This window comes from Aplysia californica, unplaced genomic scaffold, assembly GCF_000002075.1.
Source record: "Aplysia californica isolate F4 #8 unplaced genomic scaffold, AplCal3.0 scaffold00081, whole genome shotgun sequence".
Classification (NCBI taxonomy): domain Eukaryota; kingdom Metazoa; phylum Mollusca; class Gastropoda; order Aplysiida; family Aplysiidae; genus Aplysia; species Aplysia californica.
The window spans coordinates 1,464,015-1,481,428 of record NW_004797351.1 but is presented as its reverse complement, the minus strand read 5'-3'; the positions used below and the strand labels follow the sequence as shown (position 1 = coordinate 1,481,428).

The window sequence follows — 17,414 nt, the reverse complement described above, 5'->3', positions numbered from 1 at the left end:
CCCCCAACCTCTTTTTTCGTGAATGTTACTCTCTAGTATCACCTCTAATCCTTGGCACTTTTATATGGCCCATTTGTGTTGCGATTGCCGTAAAACTCTTACTACTTGTAAACAGAGGCGGGATGCCATTGGTGCAATCGCTCCACCTAACCCTGGCCGTCACCCCTCCCTCCCCTCCCCCTTTCTAATTGTTCTAAACCACTCAGTGCTCTAGATCTACGTTACATCCTTGCGATCCGTCACCCGCTGGCTGCGCCAGTGAAGAGACAGACGGCGAGGATGGTTTATGCTCGTCGCATCGCATGCGGTAGTGTCTCCTGGGAGCAAGCAACATCTTTGCACCAAAGTTATTTTTGTCACTGTATAGAAATCTAAGGCATCGTTCTTCCCGCACAAGAAGAAAGGTGCGTGAAACTCCTCTTCGGAGCAGCAATTTGGAGCAAGCAAAAAATTTGATCCAAGTTTCCGCGAGCAGATCTACTACATAGATCTAAAAACTAGTAGTCTACGGTAACTCAATGAAGAATGGGTATCGAAACGTTGTCCTGGTGCTGCAATAAGTAATTAGAAATCTTTGAATCTTCTCAGATTGTGAGCATAGTGAGTTGTTAGTATTGTTTCACTTTATTGCAGCTTTCATAGGGTTTCATCTAGAAAAAGTTGTAAATATCGATAGATGTAGATTACAGGATATCCTGCAGGTTCTAATTGACTTTCTCTAGAAATCTTAATAGTAGCTACATGTACTAAGCCTATTGCCCATTTACTAATTTTCCAATTATGCACCACCTTGTCTGCAACCCACGCGACGCCACTGCTTGTAAAAACTAAACTAAGACTGAGAAAGATACTGTATAAAATCCATGAAACTATTTCAAAAGTTTCTCAAAGGCACAAACCAGATTGCTTCGACCTGAAAAAAAACAAAAAACCCCACCCCCCAAAACAACAACAACAACAAAACAACAACAACCCCAAACAAAACAAAACCTGAGACTTTGACGATGCAGACGTTATAACAAGTTTTGCTTCAGGTTAAACCTTTCACATGTTGAGTAATACGCCACTGTGGTCACATGATCAAGGGATTTATTAGTGAAGAAACCCTTTTTATTTGCTTCATTTTAACCTCTAATTTACACTTGTTCCCGTCTATGAACTCTAAACTCACCAAGTGTTCTCGGCTATTTTTTTTTACAAAGCGAGCATTGACAACAACAATGCAGCGGGTGCAGTTACCAGATTTGGCACGACTTCTACTTCTACCTTCGTCAATCGACAGGGACTTCCCCCTCGAGAAAATTGTTTTAAAATGTAATTTTACGTTCCCATAGACACAATTTGAATAATGCAGGAGGCGGGGTTCCGACAACAACATCCAAGTAGAAAGGCCAAGATATTCGATTAAAAACTCTCCCCACTTGGGAATTGAACATGGGTCTCCTGTGTGCGACAGCGAAGCCCATGACAGCTACACCATAGACGCTGATCCTTCAATGAGGATTACATTATTTGCTTCAAAACTGGTATTTGATAGATGTTCTGCAACCTCTTCAACACAATATAGGACTTAACATTGACCCTGCATGTCACGGTCAATCCACTGACCCTGGCTGAGAGGGACACAATATTCCAGCAGACAGACTGAAATGCTAGATAAAATAACTTCGAACTCACTTTTTCTACATGAATTAATGGTAAAGGATCTTATCTAGACCACAGTTGCATGGACTGGTATTTTATTTAGCGAATGTTAAATTATAAAAAAACCTAGATTTGTGTTGATGGTTACTTAATGTTGGGAAAAAAACCCCCAACAACCTCGTGCTGACCAAGGGACATGAGATCCCACACTAACATGAGTCTAAGTTATAGTAAAAGGCTGTGATCCTTTTCCCTTAAAGGAAAAAAAGGTGAAATGGTATAGGATTAATGCCCTATCATTACTATCAACACTTTTAGGTTATTTTGAAGGCGGGACCTCCAAGTTAAATTACCATCTCTGAAAGGACCTAGCCATATATAGGAAGTTTGGGTAAAGTGTCTTTCCCAAGGACACAACGTCAAACTGAGCTGAAGCTAAAACCATGAACCTGTAATTAAATGATTACCACTAACCACGAGGCTACCGATGCCACCTGCGATGGGGTACCACTCATGCCTTGATTTACGTTAATTTTGGCAAAGTGACGATATCTTTATTCGATATTAATTTACCTCAGTCTAGCTCTATTTCAAACCGATCTGTGGACCGAGGGTTTGGTCCAGGAAAGAGCAGACCCCAAAACCACACAGTGTGAGACAACCCACCTTCGGGATGTGTTAATAGTAGGACAATACATTTGTACAAGAATATGACGGAAAACCAAGGAAGATTAGTCTCTGTGGAGCTGGGTATTTTGGTGTAGTCTGATTCATCTTTTTAAAAAAAAAAAAAAAAAAAAAAAAAAGCAAGTACTAGATCTAGCTACAGTGGAAACCTGATATAACAGGGATGGTGGGAGTAGAGAAAATGTCCTGTTATATCCGATCCCTGAACCAGAAATGAGGAAAGTAAGCATTTGTGGACTAATCCAGCTGTAGGCCTACTTATTCATGGGTAATTTCCCTTGCCACAAGTACCCACGAACAGGGGTTTTGGCACCAACTTTCTCCTTGCTTCCTTAAAAACCCACATCAAAAGAGCTTGGTCCACAGCATCTGCATCGGGCAGTCTCATCTTCTTTCGATCCAGAGCAAACTTTCCATTGGACTCCAATTTGGAGTATGCTGCCACTATCTTCTCTCTATCCTTGATAATGGTGTGAATCGACCCTTGTGGAATGTCGAACTGACGACAAATCTCTGCCAGTGGAGCTTGCTTTTTGTCAACAGCCTGGATTATTTTGTATTTTTTGTAAATAGAAAGGTAATTTCTCTTGCGCTTGACATCGTTGATAACACATTACGCGCGTGTGTTGCTAGGTTTTGGGCTGCGTGTGCTTGTAGTGGCATGGCTTGCGTGGGCTAGCTCCATATCTCCCTCTCTCTTACTTTTTACACATTGCTACCGAGCCTTTGTTCCGGCTATAACCGGTTGGGCTACAATGAGGCCCTGTTATTGCCGATAGCTTTTAATAGAGACAAAGAGTAGGAAAAAAACGGGGGATTTAAAATATCCCTGTTATTACCGGATCCCTGTTATTACTGGGCCTGTTATACATGGTTTCCACTGTATATTCAAGGTTTTTTACTTTTTTACATTCTTTATACGTGTGTCAAGATAATATGAACACTATTGCCAGCACTTGCTTTCTTGAGCTAGCTTTTCAGTGCGGATAAAATGTTCTCTATTCTCTGTTACAGGCCACTCTATTGTATAAATCTGTCTATTGAAAAAAATTGGATGTGATGTGAAGGATGGATGGGTTTAAGTTGTGTGACATTTCAATAACTTGTCACAAGATTGTAAATAGTCGCTTTTAAGCACAAGGGGCTATCCCGATAAATGCTGTTTTGAGAAAATCGAAGGATAAGTTTTTGCCCTTTGTTCAATTTCTTTAAAATGCAAGGAGAGTTTTCTCTATTTATACCAAACAAATATATACACACCAGTGAAACCAAACTTCTCCTATAGGTAGGGCAACGCCAACTTTTGGTGTAGGTAAAGATTTCTGGAAACCCCCTGAAATCTGGGTTAGCCCGCTTGTCCTTAAAAGCGACCAAAAATCAGGTCAAACACGACCACACAGTTCATGATACAAAAGTCACAGATACAACTGCATGAAAAAATCTATTCTTGACTTTATTTACAAGTAGTTTTTGTCAATCATAGAGTCTCTAAATACCAACCAGAAACACTCTCTCTTTTGCTCTCTCTCTCTCACACACACACACACACGTGCACACACACATACATGCACACACATTAGACTTTGCTCCACAACTTACTCATAGATTTGCACAACAACCTCAGTCACTCCCATTGTCAGTATGAACACTGAAACCAGGAAACCCATTTTTTATTGATTTTATGCCCTTTCTTATACAGCACCATGTGACCTCCGAATGTAACAATCATCTGTGATAAGACTCCAAGCAAAATGGAGAGTCATGAAAACTCCTGCAACAATCAAAGTTAAAGAAAACCCTGTTTGGGAATTGAGCCAGGGCCACCCTCATCACATTTCATCAAGATGATGATACCATAAGAGCTGACAGTCTACCTATACAGTAGCAATTTCTTGGAGGATGGTGGACACAGCACCTGGGGCATCCCTCTCTATTCACTCAGTCTCATCTTCATGCTTTTGATTAGACTTACCTCCCGGTACTTATTTTCAATTTAAAAAATTAAAAAATGTTTTTCCAGCCACAATGAATTCACTGGGCTTGTATAAATCATTATCAGTTCCCCAAACTTTCCATAATCCACAATATAATGTTTTCATTCAGTTGAGACCAAACTTTCACTGAAACAAATTGTGGAACAGGTAGACAAGATATATTTTATCTTGCAATTTTATACAGGAAAGGTAAGTAAGAAACGGATGTCTGTGTGGATTTTACCACAACCTGAGTCAAGAAAGCATTGCTGTACTTGATGAAGCGGGATGACCTACTACAGACACTACCATTCATTTCAACAGCAGAGAACTCGGCTACACAAAAGGACACTAGGCCCAGAGAAAATACAGCCAGGCACAGATAATAAGAACACGGGAAAACTCGAAATTACGGATAGCTCATGAAATTTGCAATTGTCCAACTGATATCTCTTTAATCTTCCGTTATCGGCTAACCTGAATTATAGATATGTTGAATACATTCGTCAATCCCTGATGTGTCTCGAGTAATCCGTGCCCGACTGTAGTCAGAAAAACAATTTGCACCCTGCTTGGGTTGGAACCTCAAACTTCAGCAATGCAAATCAATTTCATATCCCCCTGAACCACATTGCTTGTTCAGCGTTATGTTGGAGTATGCACAGAAAAGGATCTGAACCTTCAACATTCACATGCCACCTGTCCCAAGGGACACAACCAACCGTACACGTTTACTTTTAATTATAAAAGTGAAAGCACTTAAGTAACAAATCCGCATCATCAGGAAGCTGCCGTTGTCCAACAGCACTTCATGCTAGAAGCACATTTAAGGCAGCCGGCCTCAATGTTCTGCAGCGGGCTCCTCATGCTCATGGATGGGGTCATACACAGACTTGGGCATCAGTTCTTTGTACAAGCTCTCCTTTTGCTCTTCTGACATGCTGTCTATGGCCTCGTGCCACTCGGAGAAATCCACATATGCCTTCACCTACGGACAGTCAGGTTTAAAAAAAAACCCAAACTATTGAGATGCACATCCATACAACAATAATAATAAAATGTAATAATAATTGTATTCATATAGCACATATATCCATGTTCTACAATTTGCTGTATGTGCTTTACACCTATTACTAAACACATTGTCATAGAAACAGTCACTGTTTGCCATTATTATTATAGTATGAACTCCTTGCCGTACTACATTACAATATTATACAAAAAGAAGTCCATTCAAAGGCCAGTCCCACACTGTGGGGTTTAGGGGTCCTTAGAACTGTCCCTCGGGTTTATTGCACCCTGCATAATTGGCCGCTTTTAAAGACAAGCCGGCTAACTCTTCGATTTTCTCAAAACAGCATTTTTTGGGATAGCCCCTTGTGCTTAAAAAAAAAAGCCACCAATTTAGCAAAATTTGAATTTTTTTTGTGCGCATAATTTCTGATTATTTTCCTTTATCAATCTTTGTTAAAATTAACAGAATCGCATAATTTCACATTTTTGGGCTCAGTTTGCATAATTTCAGAATATTTTTTTCCATAAAACAGCGGGGACAGTTAGGAGATCTAGAACAAAATAAGAAGTGCTATGGTGTATGAGTGGCAGTATACAAGCACGGGTACTTGTGGCTCATGTCATTAGGACAGTGAACTGTTCAAACCTTTCATCCTTGATGTACATGGGCGATATTGATTTTAGTGTAATGTTTTTACCTTTTTTCATGTCACTTGTGCAGAAAAAAAGACCCCCCCCCCCTAGCTCTGAAGCCACACACATGAAGGGTATGCTCTAGTTCAAACTTTTTTTCTGCAAAATTACTTTAAAATCATATTTCACAACATAATGGATGGGAGAGGTCAATGCTTCCAAAAAGTGATACAAGCAGGCCATGATATGCAGTGTTACTGCTGTAAACTGTACCCAGAATTATTACAATTACAGAATGAGTGAGAGAGGCAAGTAATAAACCTAAAAGTGTGCAAACCTAAACAAAATCTACCCAGAAGCTGGCCTTAAAAAAGGGTGACTATTACACCCATTACCATTCAAAACTAGTGAGATTCCAAAAATTAAAGCAAGGTAGCCCTAAAATTCTCTAGCAACAATTTTAAACTTCTTAAGTAATAAAGCTCTAAATTTCTTTAGCAATGTTAAGCAATGAAGTTCTAAAAAAACTCAAGCAACAAAACAGTGAAATTCTCTAGAAACAAAGCTGTAAAATTCTCTAGCGACAAAATCCTAAAATTCTCAAACATTTAAATCCTATCATTCTCTTGCAACAGACTTTAAAAAGGGTCCCCCTTTAAAAATTCTCAAGCACTAAAGTTCTCTAAAATTCTCTTGAACAAAGTCTTTAGTTCATCTTACCCGACCGTCTGCGTCCAGCTCCAGGTTTCCATTCTGCGACTGTCTCTGGGCAAACAGATGCATCTCCCCACTGGAGCTGGTGCTGTACGTGCTGCTCTCATTCGTCTGAACATCCGTGCTGTTCGTCTCGATTGCCGCCAAAAGGTTGGGGCCAGCAAGCAGGTTATTTGTCGGTGTCTTGGGCGAGTCTGTTGCAGAGCTATCTGAAGTACGGTACTGACTTGACTCTGCAGTGCTATTGGACGATGGGCTGTTGTAAATACCGACGGGGAACCCCGTTGATGAGTGAGAGACCAGATGTGTGGGTGGTTGCGACGGCGAGTGAATCGTGCGTATAGAACTTGGACTGTGCACAGACAGGGCGTAGTTGAAGTTTCGCACCAGAAGTGTGATATCATCTCGCTTTTTACACAAGTTTTTCTGCTCAGCTGTTCCTGTCATGAAGGTGTCATGATGTATGCGAACAACACGATCAACCACGGCCTGCGCCACGCCCGTCAACGTTGTCTGCTGGCTGAACTCCACGGCCACCATCTTAGCGATGTCTCCATTGACTGTCTCTGTGCCCGTGGCATCAGTAAGAGCCTGGTACAAACCATCTGACATGACCAGTAGAAAGGCACAAGAACTGTCAATGTCAATGCCACCATCTACAAAGGGATCAGCTATCACAGGCTCCACTTTGGCTGAACTGTGGGCAAAATGGGGAAAGAAGGGTTCCTTTTATTCTGCAAAAGTTCTGTCACATAAGAGAACACATGCATATCTGAACACCATATGAAATCAGGTACTTGTCAAAATAATGAAATTGAAAAAAACCGGCATTTTTCTGCCTGCTTGGCAATTTTTATCAATTTTTTTTTTTGAACACTTTAAAAAAAAACCCACATTTCTGTGTGCATTGTACTGAAAAACGTTAAATAAAATCACAAAAAATACAAATTTTCAGTTTCCAAGGACTCTTAAGCTATGGAAATCACCAAACTTTGACGCCATTTTCTCATTAATTTTATCTGTGAAACCAAACCTTTTTCAATCGCGACTATCTCGACTTCTATTCAAGATAGATGGGTATTTTTTTGGGTCTCAAGCAAGACAAACGAACAAGCTTTAAGATGATATCAATAACTCCATATGCCTAAAAATTGACAAGCCCCTGATTCCATCGCATCATGACAAATATAGGAGAAGTCACATTCTATAGCCTGTATCATTTTTACTAAAAGGAAAGAGAAGTTTGCTATCTTCTATTGAAAATATTCTCAAAAGAATTTGAATTTCAAAGATGTCAAAATGTGCTTCAACATTTGTTCCAACCTAGGACCATTAGAGACATGCAAAGAACTTAACGCATGTTCCTCACTTACCCCAACTGATTATGGGCAGTCGAAGCATTTGACTAAGACAGAAACAGAAAATTGACCTTAAAAGGATATCATACTGTACATTCCCTGATAACTAAGATGACACTGTGAAAGTAAAAAGACAGGGTAAGACGGTTATTGTTATGTCCTGTGTGCTTTTGATCAGAACTGATACAAAACTATTATCTCTCACTTTCACTGCAGACTCAGAGACTGCCATTGACGAGATGAGGAAATTGTGCAGAAAACAAAGTAATATATATATATATATATATATATATATATATATATATATCCATAGATAAGGAGGTCATAATAACACTTGGGACTAAAGTTTGAAGTGTTCAACACACTTTGTTTTACAGGTTATCTCTCATAACAGATCAATTAGCAATTACATTTCATGCCTTGCGACCTCACTCATCTGAATCAAGGTGAAATAGACGGACTATGGAGTTAAAAAGAAGCATAAACAAGGGCAGGACAGAAATTATTTAATACAGCAGGACAAGCAAGACAGACAGACAGGCAGACAGATAGACAAACAGACAGACAAACGAAAGGGGGATGGTCAAGAAGTAGGACTTAATGGTGGTGTCCTCCAACGACATTATACTTCCATCAGCATTAACAAAAGTTACATTCATTGAAAGGACAAAAAAGAACCCACAAAAAAAATATCTACCTTAAGATGTCGATATCTTTGTAACCTCCCTTGACGTGGTAGTCTCCGATACAGCGGGTGCAATCAGAGTTGCCAACTCTACGCAAAATCTTCAACTTGTTGATGTCCACGCCCGCCTGGTGCAACCTAGCCTGTTCCCCGGGGTCAGCGATCGTGTGGTCATATGACAACTGGATCAGGCGTAGTACTCCATCAGGACCAGTCTTACACAGAAACGCTCGGGTGTCTCCTGGAGAGTTGGGGGAAAGGGGGAGGGGGTGGAGGAGGAGAGATGTATTGTTTGTTTGAGTAAAGAGAAGAATATTAACACAACAATGGTCATTCAGTGGTAGGATCAAACGAGACAGACAGACAGAAAAATGAGATTGAAAAAAGAAATTAGGACATATTTATGGTGCCTTCCAAGTACCCACTTCTGCTGCCAGATTTTCGATAACACGGCTAGAACAAAAGACATTTAGTGAAGAGAAAAGATGCTGTCTCTCTAACATAGAAATTATACCATATGAATGGCATCACCTGTCGAGGAATTTCAGCTCTGTTCATGTGACAGTTGAATATTTATCTTTTATAATCCCCCCCACCCACCCCCGGCTTGGATGCCCTAACACTAAGAAGGTCTCAAAGAGAAAAATAACTTTGACCGTACTCCACAGCTTGTACTGTATGCTTTCTGGGAAACCAAGAATGTTTCTGAGTGTTCTAGGGTCTGTTGGGGTAATCATAGCTGTAAAGTGCATGAAGCATGCTGTGGAGCGTGGAAGTGAGCTATATAAATGCAAAAATTATTATGATTATTACTATTATCTATTGTCTCTACATGAACAAACACCACACCCATCAACGTCTGCCCTAGATTTTTAATAAATACCAGAGAGTAGGAAAAAATCTCCACATATACAAACGCCATACTCACCAACATTAGCCACATAGAGTTTGTTGTTGTAGATGAGAACCACGGTTGCAGTGGTACCCCCAGAGATTTCCTTCTCAAGTTCCTGAAGTTTGCTGATCACATCAGGATACTTCTGATATGCTTCGTACTGTCCAATTCCCTGAGAGGTGAAGTGAAAACATTACATGAAAACCTTTCACTCAAAAGTAAATTTAAGGCAGATAGTGTATTTTAGCATAAGAAAATCAAATCCTCAATACTTCGTTTATTTGACTTAATAATATTCAGAAAAGAAAACTTGTAATACAAATGCAGTAACATTATGAAAGCTTAATCGGTTTTTCCATTAGCAGAAATATACAGCATCTTTCAGATTTTAACCTTACTTTAGGATGTGGTTCACATATCACAGCAATAATTGTTATCAATTAATACATTTTTTCTAATGAAAGAAATCAAAATGACCAAAAGTTTTACTTGAACACTGTCATAGACACTGAATATGTGTGTCTTGCTGCAGGAAACACTGAACTTATTAGAACCTCCTGTCAGCCCAAAGACACAATCAAACTTTGACCACTCACAAATGTTATATTTACAGCTTCAAGGAAAATACTTTAACTTTAACTTTATATTTTTAGTACGAGTTTTACGACACTTGCAATACAAATAGGTCAAATATGTACTGCAGATTAGAGGTGTTAAAAGAGAATATCATACAAAGAAAAAAAGGAAAGATAAGGATGACATATTTGAATAGGAAAGAAGGAGCAAAGGACACCAGAGTACCTGCCAACAAGCCACATACATGAACTTCTATTCAGAGTCTATTCCCATGTAGTTTATGATGAAGCACCATGACGAAAGCCACAATTCCCAAGCAACAGAATAGAAAATAGTCCTTTTGAATAGTTAAATGAGACAATTCGATTAACCACTATAATTAGGTATTTGCAATCCATCACAACATAAAAGCTACCAGACTGCATTTCAGAGGAAATGTAAAGAAGAAAGAGTTATTCTGTTACCTCAGGGAGTCTATCCTGGCATGTGGTCCGCTCTGCCAGAAGACCATCCATCGACTCAAAGTATCCTTTCTCCACACCGATGAAGGCCTGGCATGGGAAAAACGAATGTAACATTATGAAACAAGAAAGGAACAACATGCTTAAACTTATGCATAGACATGCATCTTGAATCTTAGTGTTTGTGGGAGAGCAAATAATATTTTATGTGTAAAGGTGTGCTCTTAAATATATGCAAGCAAGAGTGTCTGTCTGCATGTCAATGAGTGCAGGTGTATATTAGAGTTGGGGCAAGCGGACGGACGGGTTCGTTACTCGCTGACTCAGTCAGAGCGAAGGGGTAACAGACGGCCATGCGAGCAAACTGCGAACCTCAAGACAGTTCGTTTTTTGGGTCCACTCCACAATTTGACTCTCTCAGCGAGCGGACTGCGGACCTCAAGTCTCAAGTCAGTTCGTTTTTTGGGTCCGCTCCACAATTTTATTCACTGGGCGGGCGGGCGAACCGACGAACTCCAGCAGACGAGATACTCGACGTGAGGTTAGGCCCACTGTCTATTGTTTGTTAATTAGGCCTAATGTTTCAAACCACTAACGGTGCCACAGGGAGTGAGAGAGGCTGGTGACGTAGTACTATGAGTGTAACCTTTCACCTCGTGCGTGGGCACACTGTGTACGTTCCAATTATCACAAAGGCCGGGGGGGGGGGGGGGGGGGGGGCTGTAAGTAGTATGCAATGGAAGGAGTCGCTCCCCGTCCGTCCGCCCGCTCGAGTGCATGGTGTCTCTCCGTCCGCCTGTCCACTCGCTGAACGAACTGTAGTCTCTGTCTGATGTGTAGTGAGTAGCGAGTAACGAACTACTCTCCACAAGCAGACGGTTCGTTACCCGTCCGCTCGTTTGCGGGTAGTGCCAGCGAGTAGTTCGTTACTCGCGGACGCTAATTTTGCGAGCCCGACCCAACCCTAGTGTATATCAGTCTGTTCCTCATGTAAGAGTAGCTGCTAACTGAAAAGAAATTGAATTGAAAGACACCTACTTTATTTATGTTCACTAAGAGCCAAACAAAATTTAACATCATCCAACAGAAGGAATGAGAGGAAAAGAAAAACATATTTTAACTGTACACTTTCAACAAGAACCAATTGTCAAAGTTAAAAAAACAACAAGATGGTCTTCCATAATCTGCTGTGTAACTGTTAATTATACAATAAAGTACATTAACATTTAAATCTGTCAAGATTGACACAATTAAGCACATAGAATCAAAGGAACAGTTATAAAGAAACAAAACCCCCCCCCCCCCCAAAAAAAAAACCAACCTCAACCCAACCCTGCTTTGTAAGTGTTTCACATGTAACATATACGTTGCAGTTAACTTAAAACAGCAGAGTATTAATATTTTATGTTTTAGTAAAAATTTTATGGCACTTGCAATACAATTAGGTCACATACGTGCCAAAAATTAGAGGTGTCACAAGGCAGTGACAAATATAAAAAAAAGAAGGAGAAATAAAGACAATGATTGTTTGATAGGAGGAATGAAGGAGCAAACCAAAAAAACTTAAAAATTAATGGACATGTGTGTACGTAAAACATAGTATTATGCATAATTATGCTTTAAAATTTCTAGGAGAAAAATAGTCACGCAGTGAGCCTGGCAATGTGGTCGCTAAAAATATAGAATGCAACAAAAACTCACAAACGGTCATAGTAAAATTGAAACTTGAATAACTAGAAACATTCAATAAAAACATCTGTGGTTAAATCGGGTGCTCATCAAAATAATCAAAGTGAAGAAACTGGCATTTTCCGACAGGTTTGTGAATTTTTATCGAATTTTTGTTTTTTTAGCTCAACAACTTTCATGCCCATTAAAAAACACATTTCGGAGTGTATTTTACTGAAAAACGTTGATGAAAGGCACAAAAATTGTAAGTTTCCACGCACTCTCAAGCTAAGGAAATAACTCATCTTTGGTGGCCATTTTCTCACTAAATTTATCTCTGAAACCAGGTGACCCCCACCTCCTTCAGTCGCACATATCTTGACTTCTATTTAACATATATGGATATTTTTTCCCCCAAAAGCAAGGCAAATGAACAGGCTTTAAGATGATACTAACTCCACATGCCCAAAAATTGACAAGCGCCTGATCCCACCACATCGTGACACATTTGTTCTCTATAAATAGAAAACCCCCTCCATTCTCTCTCTCCCTCTCTCCCCTCTCTCTCTCATTCTCACATGCTATTTTTTCAGTCTCATGGTCAGGCATACACATGCATGTATAAAAGTTAACTGTTTTGACAGGTATGAATACACACCTGTCTCAGAGCCTCCTTGACTTCATGGTCACCAAAGTTTGGTTGCAGCTGGCCAAGTAACAGCTCAGCTGGGATACGCTGAGCGGCAAAGTCTGCTACACGAGTGCCATTGTGTCCATCAAACACACCGTACAGGAAGCAGTTGTCATGGCTTAAAATTAAAGAAAAAACAGAACTTCAGCTATAGCAGAAGAACAACATGGACTACAACACTATTAGTGTGTGTGTGTGTGTGTGTGTGAGTGTGTGTGTGTGTGTGTGTGTGTGTGTGTGTCCGTGTGTGTGTGTGTGTGTGTGTCAGTGTGTGTGTGTGTGTGTCAGTGTGTGTGTGTCTGTGTGTGTGTGTGTATGTGTGTGTGTGTGTGTGTGTGTGTGTGTGTGTGTGTGTGTGTGTGTGTGTGTGTGTGTGTGTGTGTGTGTGTGTGTGTGTGTGTGTGTGTGTGTGTGTGTGTGATTTAGTATGTTCGTGCGTTTGTGTACATGTGTTGGGGGGGAGAGGGGGCATCATTAGACAAATCATATTTGAAAGATGAACTTGAAAAGAAAGAGGATTTCATTGTTTTAAAAGCATTAGCAAGTAGTTTTAGTTTTAGTAGAGTTTTTACAGTGCTCACAACTGCATAAGGTCATATGAGCGCCAAACGGTGGATGTCAACAGAGAAGTCCTTACAGGGAATCAGGCTTACTCTGCTCATTTCTCTTGCTTCAACAGCACAAAGTCTGCTTCGAATATCAAGGCATCCTGGAAATGGTGGGTCACAAGAGTGTAACAAACATACAAAAGAAGTAGGGGAAAAATGACGATAGTAAGGATTAGGAAAGAAAAAGCAGTAGTTCCCCGTTGCAGTTCAGGTACAGTTATGAGCATGACATTGATGAATCAGCCCATTTACAATTCTACTGTGCATAAGAACATGTTAATGTCCACCCTTTGGGAATGGCCTAAAGACACTTCAGTCAGTAGCACCGCCCCGGGGGTGTTTAGCAAGTAGAAACTCCAAACATCATAAGAGTTGAAAAAGATAACATGATACAATGTCATTCCGACGACCACTGTCATAAAGAACACACAACTCTAAAATGTATGATGAAACTTGTCAACGTTTTAAAACTTTTATGAACCTGGGTTTCTATTCCAATTATTGGTAAATTTATTGTTTTTCGTTTCGCTTTAGTACTGAGTTTTACAACACTTGCAACAATTATGTCATATATGCGCGAAAGATTAGAGGTGTTACTAGAGAGTAATATACGAAGAAGGAGAGATTATAATATAAGGACAACAAGATGTTTGATAAGAAAGGAGAAAACCAGAGCATCTATGAACTGCCAAACCACAAACTTATTAGTCTTTCAAACATATACAAAAGAAATATGAAAAAGATAGTTCATTCATTCATGATATAAACAGCAGCAGATAAATAATATAGAGACAAGCCGACATGTTAAAATAATTTCCTTCCTTAATGATAACGGCAGCTGTGATAAATAAATTGTCAAATGAATTCTACACATCCAGATTGATAGGTCGAGTGGTATTTCTTATGAAACAGACTAGAGAAAGCTGGTATCAATTTAGTAAGAGTGTAACCTGAAATGGAAGTTTCTGTCTTCACAACCATGTGCTTCTCGTCGGTTCCCATCCTCTCGGTACACCTGATTGGTCGACAGGCCTACGCCAGACAGGTGGCAAACTGGCAGATCATCTGTCCAACTCAAAGCAGAATCCTGAAAACACATAACGGGTAAGCAAAAAAGTTTGTACAAAGATTTCCTCTGATTTGAGCTATTGACAAGGTTGCTTTGCCAGTGCTTCGACTTGATTCATAAAATTGATAAATCTCATCTGCACAAAAATAAACAAGCATGGTTATCACATTCTGCCAGTGAAAAAACTTGCAGTCTTGTAGTCAGAGCAGCAAGAGACTGATATCCAATGAATGTCCAATGATTTTATATATGTTTGTAGCAAAGGAAAGTGTGTCATCAATTTTCATTCTAAGGTCAGGGCTTCGAGAGCATGAAGCTCTCTCCACCAATCTCCTCAAGTTAAAATTTTTTTTTTACCCCTTCTTACAAGAAAAGTTTCATTTAGAAAGTTAAATGACCTTGAGTTCTCTTGCCTTCTATTTTCCTCTACCTGGAATGTATATATATATATTATTTGTTACATGTTAACATCTGAAAACATACATAATATGACACGATAAGAAAAATCTGTATTTCGATGATACCGTGATTAGAACCTGTGAGTGAGAGAAGCAAACATGATTAGTAAGCCAAAAGCCTACCACTATGCCACTAGGCTGTTAACACAAGGGGGTTCAAAAAATTCTTAAGAACCTACTCGAGTTAAGAAGGAGTGTATCACTTTAAAAAATTACCAAAACACAATTATTTTTTATCTCGAAGGATTTTGCCGAGGTTCCGTCGCAAAATTACGACTGTATCAGCAGATGCGATCGGCTTAAAAAAAATGAATTTAATTTCTGAGTCGAGTCTACCTAATTTGCATAAAAGGGAGGACCTTCGTTGTTTGAGATGCCACTGTGGACAAACGTGGATTACTCAGTACCGGCATACCTTTATTTCGTTTTTTTCGTGCGCCCGTGTTTGTGGTAGGGGATGAATAGAAAAATTATACAAATATAACGATTTCATTTCGCACATGTTTTGAACGGAAAAAAAAGAAGAAAAGAAACCCCCCCCCCCTAAAAAACGGATTCCGAGGCAACCAATCCCGACCTCAGTGCTTTCTTGTTCTATCTCCATTTTATAATTATATCTAATGCTATCCCTACCTCTACCCCTAACTTACCTCTACCCCTACCCTACCCATACACCTAACCCTAATAAACCCTAACCCTAATTAACCCTACCTCTACTCCTACCCCTAACTAACCCAAACCCTACCACTAACTAACCCTACCCCTACACTTAACCCTTCCCCTACCCTACTGATAACCTAACCCTAACTCTTAAATCTCTATTCCACCCTGTTTCATAGTGGTCGCTCGTTACTGCTATAATATGTATTATGGGAGGACTAGTCTAGATGGGAATTTGGTTAGAAACCGAAGAAAACCTGGCAAACCAGTGCTCCAAAACAGTGGAAGTAAATAAAGTCTGCAGGGCTAACAATGCTAGAATTATAGGTCGGTTCTCGAGCCGACAGGGGCGGCTTGGCGTACGGAACACATTTTCCCCGCGCCGCTGCCCATGGCTCGGCGTAGCGAATGAGTTAAAGCCTTATAATGACCAGTCTGCCTTTACTATAAATTTATAAAAGTTTTGTGATCTTTCACTTGTCTATATTCAGGTCAGAGTTTTATATCCTTTTAAGTATGTTTCTGGTCAAAGAAACTTTACAAAGTATGCACTATTAATTGATAGTTCACTTGTCACTTAACAAGTGATTGTGGTAGATTAACATCAACAAAGGGAAGCTCATGGTATGCAAATTATTAAACCCTTTGTACCCCGATGAGTGCCATTCATTATTCTCATGTGTGGCGAATGAGGCAAGATATTGCTGCTGTGAAGAACGGTGCTCATCATGCCTTGCAAATGCAAGGACCATAGAGCGCTGTCCTTTAAGGTACATACAAAAAGAACGCTTGCTTGCGATAAATCATAAAGCGAGCCCTTGTGAAGAAAGCACTTGCTTGTAGTTGAGGTGTACATATAGAACGATTGCAAATCTGGTCAGAAGTTGGGCATTTGGCGCCATGGCGGATTCGAGTGATGACGAATTTTTGGCAACATTCCAACGCGCTCACTTTTATCGCGAGCAAGCGTTCTTTTAGAGCGTACCTTTAGACTTGTAAACTTAAACTGTCCTTTATAGTTAGAGTTATTACTGTACTGTCTGTACTGTTTCTATTATTTATGATGAGTAAACTTGTTTTGCATTTAACTAATAGCGGATTCAAATTCAGTCATTCATACATTTTTCATACAAAGAAATCTTTTGCTTTTAGAGACAGTTTGCACTCACTAGGCCTATATAATAGGCCTATCTGGGGCACAAGTCGAGTATTGAAGCTTAAAAGAGTTATGATTTAGTAGAGTTGATTTCAATGTAGATATAGATTCTAGATTTAGTGGAAAAATAAGATTTAAAAAATATTACTCCTAAGGTGGAGTGTGTTTCCATCATTATACCAACACATGTTGTGATGATCATAAATTACAAACTGGGGATTCCCAAACTGATTTCCAAGTGGCTATTCTCCGGCGTCGCTCCGGTCATAATAGATCGGAAGCTATTCTCCGGCATCACGCCGCCGGTCTATTATTGTCGTCGCAGATTTGCAAACCTCTCTCATCTGTTTGTCTAGGAAGGAAAAAAATTCCCATTCACAGCGGTTATAGAGCGCCCATTTAGTTTCGGCTGGCGCGAGGCAAGCAAGCCCGCGCTTCCCCAGGTCACGGGGTCATTTACCTGC

General features: G+C 39.9%; 1 protein-coding gene across 2 annotated transcripts in view; it reads right to left on the bottom strand.

The window, feature by feature from the left end:
• Window positions 1-3,763: 3,763 nt before the first annotated feature.
• Window positions 3,764-17,414, bottom strand: part of LOC101859229 (TGF-beta-activated kinase 1 and MAP3K7-binding protein 1) — a 19,775-nt gene continuing 6,124 nt past the window's right edge. For both annotated transcript variants that reach the window (XM_005094416.3, XM_005094417.3), the window contains exons 2-8: window positions 14,558-14,694; window positions 12,967-13,117; window positions 10,644-10,730; window positions 9,637-9,775; window positions 8,721-8,949; window positions 6,672-7,362; window positions 3,764-5,292 (exon numbers count right to left, since the gene is read on the bottom strand). In XM_005094416.3, coding sequence (XP_005094473.1) covers window positions 5,146-5,292; window positions 6,672-7,362; window positions 8,721-8,949; window positions 9,637-9,775; window positions 10,644-10,730; window positions 12,967-13,117; window positions 14,558-14,694 — 1,581 coding nt within the window. In that variant the 3' untranslated portion in view covers window positions 3,764-5,145. The remainder of the gene's footprint in view (window positions 5,293-6,671; window positions 7,363-8,720; window positions 8,950-9,636; window positions 9,776-10,643; window positions 10,731-12,966; window positions 13,118-14,557; window positions 14,695-17,414) is intronic.